The following is a 15,791-nucleotide window of genomic DNA, read 5'->3' on the forward strand; positions in this document are numbered from 1 at the left end:
TGTGAGCCATTGATCCAAATAAACAATCACCTGCTGGGATGTACAGTTTTTCCTTGTAGTCATGAAAATCTTGAAGAGAATTGAATGCAAAAATAGAGATAATATAGGTGACTTTGACAGAAAATGAAACGGTCTTGTACAACAAGTGCTGTTCCTTCTCCAGCAGAAACCAAAATGGTAAGAGCAGTAACTCCCAACACCAAGAGCCAAACCTTCCCAGTGACAGACACAAGTAATCTTAGCTCCAGCGTCAGCATAACAGGAGGCATAAAAGGAGAGTGGTGAAATGCATATCAACACCACAACTTGAAAAATCAGTTACAAGGGAATTAAGGTCACTATTTCTGCTTCCTTGGGAAGTCATTCTTTATACAATCTATTCTTGACAGGTGACAATGAATAATGTAAATAAAGGAGACTGGTACTCTGATTGTATTTGAAAAATGCTAGATGTGCTGAAGAGTATTTAGTCCTCTACAAAATTATTGTGTAAAAGGCATGTGCCAAATTTCATGTTGCTATCTTACTTATTCCGATGAACAAGTACTTCTCAAGGAAGCCACAGTTATTTCCTTAGCTTTAACTTTAAGGATTTAAGGATTAAATGAAACCTTCAGTGCTGAGTTGATACAGAATACCACTACATTTTTACCCAATACAATCTGACCAATGCAGCATGACGGTATTAGTGGAAAGGACTCCAGTGCAAATAGTTTGGTGTCTAAGACCATTTATGCATAGGCCAACTTCCGTGACATCCAAAGCCCTGCACTAGAACACGGAGCTATCTAATCACCACAGAAAGGCAAAGGTGGCTAATTCAGGAAACTGATTTCTAGACCATTTGAAAATTAATTCAGAGACCATCTAGAAGAGTTCCTCATTCTGAACCAGAACTCAAATCCATCATCAGTATCTTGACTCTTCCAAAGAGTCCTTTCATCAGTATAACAGTAACATCATTTTTGTAAAAATTATCATCCTTCAAACGGATGCTCTCTAATATAGTACTTGACTGCTATCAACCACTTTTGCATATTGTGAAGGTGAAATCTGGTATACTAAGAGATGTAGAAGATCATAAATATTGGAACTGTGAGCCCATTTAGTACTGGCCTTGGAAACTTCAGCTCCTGTGTAGGGATGAACCATGACTTCCCTCTCTTAACCTGAAGTCATAGGAAGGCTCATATAGTTTTAAAATGTCTATTATATACTGAATTGTAAAGTTAACATCTAAAGCTAAACTTGTTTTCTCTGAAAAGCTCCCTACTCCATTTACCATTTGAAGATCTTATCTACTGCTAGAGCACCAAACATAAGAAATCTATATGGGTAATGTGAACTTGAGATATTTTCTTGGAAAAGAACAATCAAAAAAAGTTGAGCACAAAATAATAGTCTTGTTGATTTAGGAATGCAAATACAAAGGACATTAACATCCTGAAACAGTTTCCATAATTGCACCTTAGCATTCCTTTTCCACTGAATAAAATTGGAGTGACTTAATTTCTAGATGGAAGAAGAATTTTATGAAAAATTAGCAGGACAGGAAAAGAATGCAATACCCAAGCATCATAATCTCAGAGACAGAACTATCTAGACTGATGAACTTCAATATGCCTCAAAAATAAATAAATAAAAAAAAATCTCTGCAACTGTGGGAGAGAAGGAAGTCTGATTAAAAAAAAAAAGAAGGGATGTAACCACTGATCAGGGATTCCCTTTATCACGCATCAAAACATGTTGCCATTAAGGTGTTACGCTGCAGTGGAAACAGCACAAGGAGCTGCAATCTGCTGACATCTGACAAACAGCTGTACACCTTAGGAATACATCACCTTAATAACGTTTGTCTTACAATGATGACATAGGGACCTTCCCATCTTAAAGGTGAAAGGAGTATGTAATGCTATTACAGCTTAAATTGCTCCATGGGTTTGTTTAAGAAGGCTGTTTGGCAATCAAAGTTGTTCTGTCCTTAGGAAGTGGGATTGTTGAGTGTAAAAAATACCCCTAATATGAAGAGTAAAAGAAAGCAGCTAACCTTCAGGGCTTTTTTTATATAAAATAGTACATACATAAATGTTAATAAGTTCCACAAAATCATCCTTCAACACCAACACATTTGCAGTTAACATTCATGTAGGAATTCACGAGGAATTATGAAATTTTGGTCATCCAAAAGTTGTTATGGTCAGCTAAACAAATAATACCCTTTACTAATTTACATTCCACTTCAATAAAAACTCACGTTGGTCATCCACATAAAGAGCTCCTTCATTGGTGCAGGGGACACAGTATTTACGAATGCAGCTATAGTAATGATAACCATAAATATTGCTGAAACTTCGGGGGCTGGGGGAGGAACCAACCATCATTGCATTGATTTTTTTTTTAAGCCTGCCACTGGACAGTATCTCACTATTCTAGAAAATACTCAGTGAAATTGATTCCAATGAAGTCAAAGAAGAACATAAATTCTAACCAAATATACTTAGTGTTAACTGAAGTTTGTAATATTATATGATGTAGACATTCAACCTTTAAGAAAATCAGAGGCTAAGAAAGTTCATGATTAATGAAAGATTACACACAAATATCTAGCTAAATACGTATTTGTATGCCCTCTTTTATGTATACATCTAAATGCTTAGGGTATATCACAAATAAACATTTATGTTCAATAATTTTAACTTCAGATTTTAAAATCAATGGTCTGAAGTCTGAATCACTATGGAAAGCACAAGCATCATAATATAATTCTTAAACACAGAAAACAGAGCATGCAAATAATACTGTTTGTATACTTTCTATATGATTGAAAAAATAAATTCAGTGTAAAGCTAAGACATCTTTGTAAGCACAAAACAGTCATACTAACCTGTATTTTGATTGGCCAGGAGAAATTGCTGACATAGACATAGAAAGTGATGTTTGGGTTGCTCCGAAAGTTAAATTTTTCACAGGAAAAGCTATCTCTGTATTCCTTAATATTCGCCTTAGAAACAACAGGAATCTCTTCTCCAGATATTGTTCCAGCTAAAAAAAAAAAAACCACAACCCATATGTAGATATATATTTATGCCAAAGTCAATTTGCACAAGAAACTTAAATTCCTAAATTACTTTTGATGCCTTCATTCTACAACTTTAATAACCCTTTATTATGGTTTACGTGGTACGTCAGGTATATTTCCTGTGAATTCCCTGTATGTATAGAAAATCTTACTCTGGTTTCAGAATATTATGAATGAATCATAAAATTGATAGAAGATACATGAATTTCAGAAGAAAGTTGTTATGGTCAGCTAAACAGATAATATGCTTTCCTCCACTAATTATACATTACATTTCAATAAAAACTCATAGGTTAATAAAGTGTGAAAGTGAATTTGTCTACCTCTTACATTATTGCTGTAGAGTTTTAACTGTTCATGAAAGCTTTAATAACATACCTACTAATAAATATGTATCTTCTTTTTTTTGCAAATATATGGGTGACTGTGCTAAGTTAAAATAAAGGAATAGATAGAATTTACTAACTAATGTATGTTAAAATACTTCAGAATTACATTGATGAAGAAATTCTTGAGTTTATGTAACTGAACTTCCTCTAAAAAGATTTTTTCTTGATTTTAGTACAATTTCATTTTAAGCATCATGCTTCTCCTTGGATGTGTTTTCAGAAAGTCAATAGAACCAATTCAGAGAAACAGTCTAAATAAAGCTTTTCTTCCTTCTTATTAAAACAAAGAAGAGTAATGGGGTTCAAAGTTGGAGAAAAACAGATAAGCAGCTCCTTATATCAGCAGACACAGAAGAACTTTATTGTTTGATATCAATGTTAAGGTTAATAATTAAATTTTTAGCTTGAACACTGAAACAAAGAAATTAAAATCTCAGTCTCTGCAGTAGTTAAGGAAGCAATTTATCTTAATTAAAATCACAGCATTTCATAACACTGTCATTTTAAAAATTTAAATAGACTACAAGCTTTTCCTACTAAAGTAATTTTAATTGAATAGGAGAGAAAGTTAACATATTAATGAAGCTTCGTTCAGATTGAAAATTATCATCTGAGGTTTAAATAATTTAATTAATAATGGCATAATGATAATGGCAAAAAAACCCCACATTTGGTAAAGTTTTATTATCAAAATTAGCAACAAAGAGACAATCAGGTTAAAATAGCTTAAAGGATCACGAAATCATATGGGAAAAAGTCATCATACCAAAATTCACCCTCACCTGTAGAACCAATAGACCATGTAATATTGAGGTTGAAGTTGTTTGATGCATTAATTGATATATCCAAATTTTTATTTGACTGGATAAAAAAAAAGAAAATATATTCAAGTTAAGAAAATATATGAGAATGAATTGAATATACCTCTATTGCACATAACTGAATACAGCATTTTAATCATCTTTTGGTTTTCATTTTAAACATAAATAGAAATGGTAATAATTCAGAGCCAAAGGCAATACTCACTTTTGCTTCAGTAAGTACAGGGTACAAGTAAGCATATAACTAAATCAGTTATCTTTTCGGATTGACACAAAAATAATGAAATAATTTTCTTTATAAAACTAAAGAAAAAATACATGGCAAATGGCTAAATTTTAATTGCAATTCAAAAATTACTTTTCTCATCTGCTAATAAAGATTTCTTAACTGAAGAGTATACTCCTTTAATTCATCTCAGGAAGATACTAAAACTTGTTATCCATGCGAACAATAAAATAAACCAACTGATGATTTTTTTGAGTATTAGTTCATCTGAAGTACATCTACCATTTAGAAAGTTTTCTCAATGAATGCATTGGAATAATTTTCAGTTTTGAAAAAGATTTGAAATATTCTAATACCTTATAGGTCAATATTGTAAAATCTTTATTCATGGTCAAATACAATGGAAATCTTGATCATGACTCTCCAAAACTGGTCTGAAGTTAATAACATTTTCTTACCTGTTCCGGATTTGCTATAAAGTTTATGGCAGTGTGATGACGATCATCCTCTTGTAATAAGCTGAAGGTAAACTGGTAGTCAATCAAAAGGCTGTCTGTGGGTAAAACAGAAATTAAAAATAAAATAGATTCAAGTGTATACATATTAATAATATGTAACACAAGCACCTAAAAATGTTTATTTTAAAAAGCATGGAGTAATCTACAAATTGGAATTATTAAAATACATTTCACTGTTTAAGTATTTGCACTATACTGTCTTGAAGCAATAAAAAAAAATTAGGTAAAGTAGTAACAAAAAAAAAAATAAGAAAAATAACAAAATTAAGAAACAGATTCGATTATGGAGTCAGAGCAGCTATTACACATAACTTGAAACCACAGAATCATTGAATGGTTTGGGTTGGAAGGGACCTCAAAGCCCATCTAGTTCCAACCCCTTTGCCATGGGCAGGGACACCCTCCACTAGACCAGGTTGCCCAAAGCCCCATCCAACCTGGCCTTGAACACTTCCAGGGAGGGGGCCTCCACAGCTTCTCTGGGCTACCTGTGCCAGTGCCTCACCACCCTCATAGTAAAGAATTTCTTCCTAATATCTAATCTAAATCTCCCCTCCTTCAGCTTAAGGCCATCACCCCTTGTCCTATCACTACATGTCCTTGTAAACAGTCCCTCTCCAGCTTTCTTTGTAAAGTAATTATTCCAAAATATAGTATAAAGTATTGTTAAAAAGTTATCAGTTCCCTAATTTTACTCTGAAATAATTATTCAAATATTCTGTTCAAAATGCATTTAAATATTTTTGGTTTACAGTCATATGCTTTACTGTGTTATATAAATGGTTTACATATCTACATTACTATAACACATTTTAGAATTACTAGGTTTAAAGTTTTGGAAAAAAAACATTGCATCTGCAGTAAAATTATATAATATGAAGGCATGATATTATGGTAAATAAGATTGCTAATAATAAAATGACATAGTGAAATTTTGAATAAAATTATGTGACCACCAAGCACATCCTTTCTGAATTGCCAAAATTCTAAGAGATTTTCTAAGTGGCCAGTGATATAAGTTTTTTATACAAGAGAAAAAAGTGGCAGTGTAGTATTGACTCAAAAAGATTATATTTCACTTCCCAATGGCATTTATTCTACACATTTTTCTTTGAACCTGTGAAAGAAACGGAGTCTGCCAGGCAGTCCCTATGCATGCCATTCCTGTCACCGCACACTAACAGCACTGTCCTGATGGCCAGCTAAAGTTGGCACAGGTGCAGAAGGGAGAAAGGGCCATCCTCAGATGACCCAAACCATGCTTAACCTTTCCTGGAAGGGGCATAAAATCATTGGGAAAAGTCAGAAGACATAAGTTTTGAGCTATCCCATTGTGTTCCTGAAGCTGGAGGAATGAGATTAACCCTTAGTTGGGTCATAGCACTAGGAATGACCAAAAAAGAACTTTTCTGCAGGGGGAAGGGGTAGGGGTGGATTTAGCAGGGTGAAGCAGGTTTCTAGCACCTCACGTAAGAAAAAGACCCAGTCACCAGGGATGATTGTTATTGCAATACATAGAGGGTAGAATGTAGAATCCCAGCAGGCAATGTTCAGTGCAGTCAGATAGTCAAGAATCAGCAGAGCCCTCAGAGACATAAATTTTGTTAGCAGATTAACAGTCCTTGTGCAACAGTCAGTTGTGAACCAGAGGTGGATGTGGTGGATGGATCTGGAATGCTCTGTTACAGAGGCAGATATCTTCAGATCTGAGAGAATAAATTGTCTCTTTGACCATTATGGTTCTATAGGGATGAAAGGATTCTGGTTTTTCCTCCGTCACAGGAAATAAGGAGGTGCCTTGTAAATGTATGTGATTCAGATTATTATTTTGTGCACATTAAAATATGGTTAGATGCAAGTCATCTTTGATGCTACATCCTAGTGAATAACTTTGAAGCCCTATTTTGATCCTTCTCTTGATGACATTCTACTAGTCACCAACACCACACAAGCAGTGTGTTACAAATAAAAAAATATGTGATCATAAAAACAAAATCAGTAAATACAAAGAGAGTGAAAGATTAAGTCAAAGCAGGAAAAAGCTGTGTCAGCCTTTTATTGGACTCAATAGTTTGCTTACTGCTGACAATCACCTTTTCTGCAGCAACACATCATCTGAAAAAATACACTCTATTGTATCCCATGGGAAGCCTGACATAGAAGAAGAAAAAAAGCTTACTAGTCAATGAAGCACGAATACAACTCACTGTATTGTCTTAATAGTTAAAGAAAATGGGTTTTTTCTTCTTCTTTTTTTTTTTTTTTTACATTGAGTGTGGAAAGAAAATTAGAAAATAAAGGAGTTACATGAAAGGAATTACCATGACCTTCAAAGCTGAAAAGTCTACTGTCTCTATTATGAGCCACCACAGTTCCATTATTCAAATAAGAATAAGTTGATCTAGATGTCTTAGATAACGAGTTTTGATCAGGTTTTTGCAAGCTTATGAAGGCAAAAGATGAATAAATATTAAAATAAAAGACCCCATTTATTAATACTACTCTAGTCTTCTGTAACTATGCAAATCTAATTAATAAAGTCTCATCGACTCTATTAGTAACAGTGTGCTATATCTACATATTCAACAGTAAGATTACCATTGCACCAGAACATCTTTAAAGGTAGCAGGACAGCAAAAGATGGCAAGCAGAGATTGACCCCTATTAAAGAAATTAATAAACCCTTTAACAATCATGAGTAGCAAGGCCAAAAGGCTAGGAATAATGTATAGATATGCTAAATCTCCTGATCTGGTCAACTTCAAATACACTGGTCCCATGAAGAACAAATTAGTGCTTTAGCACGCTTTAGCTTTGCAGTTATCGTAAATGCATGGTGGACAAGCACCACAACATGCACTCCAACGGAAATTCTGGCTACTGCAAAGGCTACAAGATGCAAAAATTTGTCCAGAAGGACAAGAGATTGTTGATTTGCTCACAATACATGGAAAATGACTATTTAAAAATGCCATTGTTTTCTTCTAAGACCAGATTGTGTCCTCTCAGCTACGCAGAGTATCAGCCAAAGACCAGCAGTGATATATAGTTAAGATCTCATCATAAGACAAATTCAGGCATAGACACAGGACTCTTGTCTCCCAATCATGAATGAACACTTTTCTGTACACAAGTTTAAGAAAATTTCAAAGTAATTTATTATTAAAATAATATGACGAGTTTATTCCCAGGGTTTGTTGTTGTTGCTGTTGTTTTGTTGTTGTTTGTTTTCTGATTGTTTTGTGACTTTTTAATTTATGTTTTACTTGCTAAAAGCCAATAAAATAGGAACTTGTTTTTCAAGGAATGCAGGAAAAGTCCTTACATTGATAAAAGATGTTTAACTATACAGTTCCTCATAACTTTACCATCTGTAACAAATCAGAAAAATACTGCCACTTTTTTACTGCATTTTTACCTACAATACAGTTGAAACGGTAAATCATGAAAAACAGTAAGAGTTGATTATGTACAGCACCTTTTATATTCAAGATATCCCAAAGCATTTTATGGTGTTATTAAGTAGTAATCACTCCATTAATAGTGTCGAAGATATATCGAAGATACATCCCACACAGTAGCGATCGTCTCCTCTGTAGTACTCAAAGAGCCTTGAACAACACAGCTTGTGTTATTCAAGAGTTCTGAGAGTCAACACATGGAACTTGCCCTGGGGTTCTTCAAAGGTGCCAAAGGACCTTTAATTCATGCCAAGCCAGCCCTACAAAATGGGAAGAGATGATCTTCACTAATCTATTTAGAAGCACATTTCTTAGCACTAACAAACACAACTGATGAAGTTTTTATTCCAGAGAGACCTGCAGTAGAGAGAGGGACAAACCATTAAATCTCTATCTTGGCCTCAGACTAGATGCTGCGAAGCAGAAATACATCTCTCTTCATAGATGACTCTAATTCAGGGAACATACCATAAGTGCATATGACTTGACTGGAATCAAGCGAAGAGCACTGCCTAATGCAGTTGTATGATTCAACAGCGCAAATGAAGGCAGGTGCAAACAAAAGAGATGACACTGAGCTTCCCATCTTCCTGAGGACTGCAAAAGTATGCTGAAGAAGTTTCACAGTTTGGAGGAAGGTTCGCTTTCATACTCAGGATACTTTCTGGTTGGCCAAAACTTGCACATCCCAAATCCCTGGAAGGCTCTAAAGCTAGATTTTATTAAAACTAATTTAAGAGGAAATTTAAAGTGACAGTAGAAATCGAAAGGGATTGTGACGAAGTCTCTCCTCTTTCTATTGCATCCTGCTGCTGTCTGTCTCGCTCTCCTTCCTCCCCCTCTCCATCTGTTTCATCCTACACCTTAGGAGACTCTTCCCCCACATGTACTCAGCAGCTCTCAAGGAAAATATCACTGCCCTCTCCTCCAGAAGGCTTCACCTTCTACAGACTGCAGCAGGCAGAACAGCTTTCCTTCTCACCGCCAAGCCCCATCCTGAGCGTAACCCTAAAACATAATCTATGCCAATAGATCGTAAGTGCACATAAACAAACTAAGCAGTTACACAGTACATCACACCATATTTCCCAATTCATAGTGCCATTCAGCCTAGACAGCTTAGCCTACAAATAAATACAAAATTTAAAGTAAAATTTAGTTGTAAGAGTACGACCTGTTCTGAATAGTTAAATGTATAAATAGCCAAAGGTATAACCGCTAAATGTAGAAATAGCTATTTAAAGTACATTCAGTATATCCTGTTGATAGATATTGTTGTGTATATTTATAATCATGAATTTAGAGAAGCCTCCATGCATTTTTGTTTCTACTTTAAACCTCTGAAAAGCCACCATAAGTATTTTTACCCTTTACATAAACACGAGACATTTCATAAGTGCTTCTGTTTATAAAGGCACACGCAGAACAGATTGCTTCAATTAGGAAAGAAATTTGGATCACATATAAACAGAAACTAAAAAAAATCTTACTGCATTTATATTGTAGCATAGGATGAAAATGAAAGCACAAAGATAACAAATACTAAACATACTCATCAAACTGCCATATGAGCAACACCTGATAAAAGGAATCTTATGATTTTCATCTGGCTGACCTACAGAAACAAGATTTTAAAACTGTTTTTAAAATCTGGTGAACTCTGAAAATAAAATAAACAAATTCAAACACCCCCCCTTCCATAAGAGGTAGCAATGGCTGTTTACATCCAAATATTAAATATACAAACTTATAGAATTATTTCAGTGAATTATAGAAGAAAATGCTCAATTTTCTAGAAGTACCATTGAAGCTCTCTGTGGTTTATTTTGGTGACTTTCATTTTTCTGTAAGAATTAAAAAAATCTAGAATATGAATCCCACCTTTTTTCAAAACACATTTCCTCTGTCTACCTTTAATTCTCAACACATTTTAAATTCACAAAGTGTCAATGAGCTATAATGATTTTCCAAAGAGACTAAGCAGTAAACATATCTTGAGCGCTTCATAGACTCTTCTCTTAACTATGCAAAAAAGTGTTAATGACATACAGAATGAGTGTTGTATTCTTTTATTTTTAAAAAAGTTAACTGAAAAAGAATTTACCTGAAACACACCATTTTTTTAACAATTACTTGCTCTTCTACATATCCCCAGTCTTTTGGAAATAGGCAGAAGACAGTTCCACCTTAGTTTTGGATTGTTTCAGTAAAATATTAATATCCAGCATTTAAATTTTTTTATACCATCAATATCCTCCATGTTTACATTTTCAAACTTAATATGTTTGAAATAAATATGTTTTAAAAAACCCTGATGTTCAGAGTTTCCCTGAACCAATGGGCCAGGGAAAGAGACTGAACCACTATCACATCTCAACAGCAACAATCCCTTCCTACTTCATGCTGGTACAAGTGACTGTAAAACGTCTAGTCTGTCGTTGGATCGGATATGGGGCCCCGACCTTCAACGCAAATCTGACATAAGATACAGGTGACTCAAGCGGCAACCAGATGGAATTTAAACAGCCACACACTAGAGTATAATCTGTAAGCACCCTGAACTTTTATGTCTAAAACTAAAGTTTCACAGGAAAAGTTCTTGAGGACATAGAAATCTACACAAACTCAGAGCCCACAGCTCAGATCTTAATTCCCCACCACACACAGTATTTGGAATCCACAAGCTGGGTATTTTTGAGCCAAAGTTTCTGCAGGAGTCAGCCTAGCGCATCCTAAACACGGCTACTACAGAGTTCAGCACAAACATCAGCCGCCACGTCACTGCAGCGTAGCCTCCTCTTCACCAAGAAAACATGTTGGAGGCTGCCTTCTTTTTGACAGTATTAAATCCAACTCCTCCTCTTTTTGCCTAGCAGGGTGTGTGCCCCGTCACCTTAGTGCGGGGAAGGGAGAAGTGGTAGAAAGATTCACGCTACCAGGGAAAAAAGATTCAATTTGCACACAGAGAAAAAGAGACCAGAGGAAGTCAAATGACCCAAGCACTCGGCAGGGAGAGGGGAGTCCTACAGCCTGATTTCTGTTCCCAGGCATGTTGCTTCATTTTGTATCAAAAATCATTGAATAAAGTAGAAAAAGAACATTGGGAGATAAGACCACAATACCATCCTGACATCATCAACGGTCAAATATAACAAGGATTTATGGTTATTGAGTCTTTTCACATCTCTATTTTGATTTTTTCAAAACCCTTGCCTGCTTTCACAGTCAAAAGGAGTCATTAAAATCAATTCAAAATGTCAATAATGAGTGCATGTGAGAACACAACAATAATTAGGCGAAGAAAGCTATTTAATTAAATGAGAAAAATAAATTTCAAAGCAATCATTTAATCCTAGTATTGCTGTAATTTTCAAGAAACAGTTCTCTTTCGTTAATGAAGACCCATGACTTTTAATATGGCTAATATTAATATGGAACAGAGCTATTCCCATACTCAAGCTTATATATTAAAAGAAATTTGTGTTTTCTAAAATGCCAGAATGTTCCCAGAAGAACAAAGGCCAGAGAGAAGTTTTGAGATACTTTAAATTCTGCTTCACTATTTTGAGTGCCACTACAGCTCTCTAAGAATATATAATTACATTTGTAATTATTTTTTTTAAATGAGATGTTTAGTATAAATGAGTGATAAAGTTATATACACAAAGGTATGTTAAAGAGGAATATTATGTCTGTAAAATGAACCACTACCATCAAGGATGCCTGTGAATTATTTTTGGGTGAGTGCTTACTTAATGGACAGCTATTCAACACTTTGTTCTATGTTCAGTACTCAGTGTTGGGCCCATGCCTCATTTACTATATACTACATAAATCCCTTTCTAAAGATGGAATTAATTTCTAACGCGGCTTTCTATAGCATTCATCACTATCATTTTCTAAGTTCTTCAGAAAAGTTAATGATTTTGTCACAACATTACTGTGAGACGAGCAGGCATTATTAGTCCCCTTTTATAGGACAGGAAATGAAACAGAGACCAAGGACAAAACCAGCCATTAATCATGAGTAGCCAATCTGAAATACCTAGAGTTTGATTTTTCATAATATGTCAAATTACATAACACCACATACAATCATTCTTATTTTGCAGTTCCTTCCATCATTCATTGCAATTCTCTCCACTTTTACAACACAATAGGAAAGGAACATACATTCATCTTTCCATTACATGATCACTGATTCATCCCTTGCAAACAAATTCATTCCACACATTGTAGAGGGAAAGCTCCTTGGGAAATAGTATGTACCATGTTATTAAAAATCGTACAATCGTGCACTAATAAAGAAGCAAATATAAAATGATTGTGCCAGCAACCTTAATTCTTCCACTATCCTGGCACCCACTGTCTAAACAGTATATTTCAATAAAGGGGGTTTATTAAGTAATTTTAAGAGTCAGGCTGGACTAATTTCTAGAGAACTGCTTTAAATTTGAGATGACTTCTCCCTTTCACCAAATCTTTCCAGTAGAGCATCCCAGTTCACTTCTCTCAGCAGAGAGGAAAGAATGAACCTGAGTTCCCAGAAGGGGAGCAAGAACGTGCATAACTGGACATATTCATGGGTTTTCTACCTTTGGCTACTGGCCATTCTCCCATGGCTCCTATCACATAGTTTCCTGATGCACATTTCCAAAACTGAACAACATGGTAAAAGATTTTCATACATATACAAAATTTCTGAGAAATATGTCCAGCATTTTGGCTCCAAAAGTTAAAGTTTAGCAAAAGTTGTAAGCCAAAAGTACTGCAATGTATGTCAGACAGCCATACGAACGGAGCGGGCAACCAGACCCACTCACAACATAGCCTCGTTCCCAACTACAACCTAATTATCACATTTGATAAATGTTAGGTGAGGATCACAAGATCCTTACCCAGTCAGTGACTAAAGTGGTTTTTTTCACTTTTTTTTTTCTGATAACTAATAATACCAATTATATCATGCTGTAAACTAGAGTAATAGACATCGAAAGATGTCAGTGTGTCCTTACTCAAAGGGAATCCCTATGGTCAACTTGAAATGATAATGGATGCATAGTCACTAAATCTGAAGGAAGAGTTGGTACACTATTAAGAGTACTAGGCATGAAACAGAAAATTAAAATGTTTAATAGCAAAGGATGGGTAACAAAAAGATAGAAACCTTCTTCCTTCACTGAATAAATGGCTAGCCTTATGTACAACCACATACATATTAATAAAAACTTCTAAGACTGCAGTATAAGAAATTATATTTCACTTCCACGAGTAACATCATTTCAATATCTTCATTACACTAAAAGGCAAACAGACAATTATGTGCCTGAGTCGGTACATTTTCATCAGAATTCTGTATTACTGAACTACAATAATTTTGTGAATAGAAACCTCATAAAATAGTGCTCTTCTATTTTTACTTCTTGAAATAACTTTTAAAGTTAGAGTAGGAACCTCCCTCATGATTGCAACATCAGACCCATCACAGTCAGTCTGCCCACATTTTTCTATTTAGGGATATCTCTCTTCATGCTGATTCCAAAATTCATACTCTCGCCTCTTCATTGCACAGGCAGTTTGTCTCTCTCCTGCTCTTTCTAGCGATTGTTCTCTAATTCCAGTAAGAGCTTGTTGAGAACAGTCCTATTCATATTCCTCTCTATCAGCAAAAATGTTGCTTTTGAAACCAAGTTCCATTATCAAATGCTATAAATCATATTCATTTGTGACCAAAATAAATTCTGCTTGAATTACATCAAAGTTAGGGTTTACCATCAGACCTATTTTCAGTCAGGATAATTATTTTGAACTTTCAGAGTAGCTGCCTGATTCATTCCTCTGTTGTCTATATCTAACAGTCATCCACTGCCTCATTTTCATTGTTATATTGAAATATGTTGGTGTCCAACATTACTTGTCCATTGTCACAAAACAAAAAGTCATTTACTGTGAAGTCTTTACTATCAACTAGCAAAACTTGCATTTTTTCTAAATGTACTCCAGCACTTACTATTTATATGCCTCTCTTTCCACGTAAAGAAAGAACATGTGAGAATGAATTTCACAGAAGTTCAAAGTTTATAAAAAACATTCAGCAATAACAATTCATTGGTTTTTTTACTGTACTTAAAAAGGAAAAAAAAATGTACTAGGCTAAAAAGTCCACAAAAAGACATAGGGATTAGTGTCATAATCAGCAAATCATAGAATCATAAAATGGTTTGGTTTGGAAGGGACCTTCAAGATCATCTAGTTCCAGCGCCCCTGCCATGGGGGCAGGGACACCCTCCACTAGACCAGGTTGCTCAAAGCCCCATACCAAATTTTATTTTAAACAGAAATCTTTTCTCTTATGAAATTTTCAGCTGCTATTTGGAAAGGTCCAATAAGTTTTCAGTTTTGATCCTAAGGGAGGGCCAGATACAGAAAAATCTGACCTGTGTAAAAATTTTATTCAGCTAAATGTTACTAATAGTCTAGGCTTGCTCTGTATTGACTAAAACTTTCTGAAGACGACATCTTTTTCTAAGACAGATATGCACAAAGGTTAGATGACTAACCCTTGATTCTCCCTACTGACTATAGATAGATCTAGAAGGTTAATTAAGGCTGGACACATAAGTTTTAAAAAGCTAGTTAGGTGAGATGCATCTCACTGTAACTGTCATAGAAGTAAATATGTAGGTATGTAAATATTATGGTAAGCAAGGGAAGACTTGTTGCTGAGATATAAAAACTGAGGAACATATATAATTACCTGGGTTTTTTTAAGAATTCAGTCCAAAGATTATGTTTCTAAAGTTTTTAAACCATGGACCACAGCCAGATCTAATTTTTTTCATATATATTTTTCACCAAAATCTTAACTGAAAACACTGCAATAACTGACGGGGTTTCTGTGAACAGCTGCAAACCCTTTACAAGTTCTGCACAGGACCATGGTCCATAAAGAGAGTTTGGAAACCAATGAACTAGAGAGTTATGAGCAAAGACTAAAAGAAGAAACAATAAAATAAAAGAAGAAACAACAAAGAAAAGCGAGTTCATCAATTGGCAGTAACTTAAACATCAATTTTAGAAAAAAGGTCTAGAATTGTCTGATGATGGAGCATTTCAAAACTCATGGCACAGGCATTATGAAAAATAAAAGTGTTATTACTTGATCATAAGGACTGCTCAGGAAATGAACTTTTGTCACAACGGACAGTCTCTGTAATATCTTAATTCTTGTAATATTCTGAAGTGTTAGAAAAGTACAAACAAAGCCAAGAAAAAAATCTCATTAAAATATTATAGC

General features: G+C 34.7%; 1 protein-coding gene across 3 annotated transcripts in view; it reads right to left on the reverse strand.

The window, feature by feature from the left end:
* Positions 1-15,791, reverse strand: part of ATRNL1 (attractin like 1) — a 520,884-nt gene that overhangs the window by 296,793 nt on the left and 208,300 nt on the right. For all 3 annotated transcript variants that reach the window (XM_054832653.1, XM_054832656.1, XM_054832655.1), the window contains 3 exons: positions 4,974-5,068; positions 4,251-4,329; positions 2,885-3,042 (listed from right to left, as the gene is read on the reverse strand). In XM_054832653.1, coding sequence (XP_054688628.1) covers positions 2,885-3,042; positions 4,251-4,329; positions 4,974-5,068 — 332 coding nt within the window. The remainder of the gene's footprint in view (positions 1-2,884; positions 3,043-4,250; positions 4,330-4,973; positions 5,069-15,791) is intronic.

Source organism: Grus americana, chromosome 7 (genome assembly GCF_028858705.1).
Source record: "Grus americana isolate bGruAme1 chromosome 7, bGruAme1.mat, whole genome shotgun sequence".
Lineage (NCBI taxonomy): Eukaryota > Metazoa > Chordata > Aves > Gruiformes > Gruidae > Grus > Grus americana.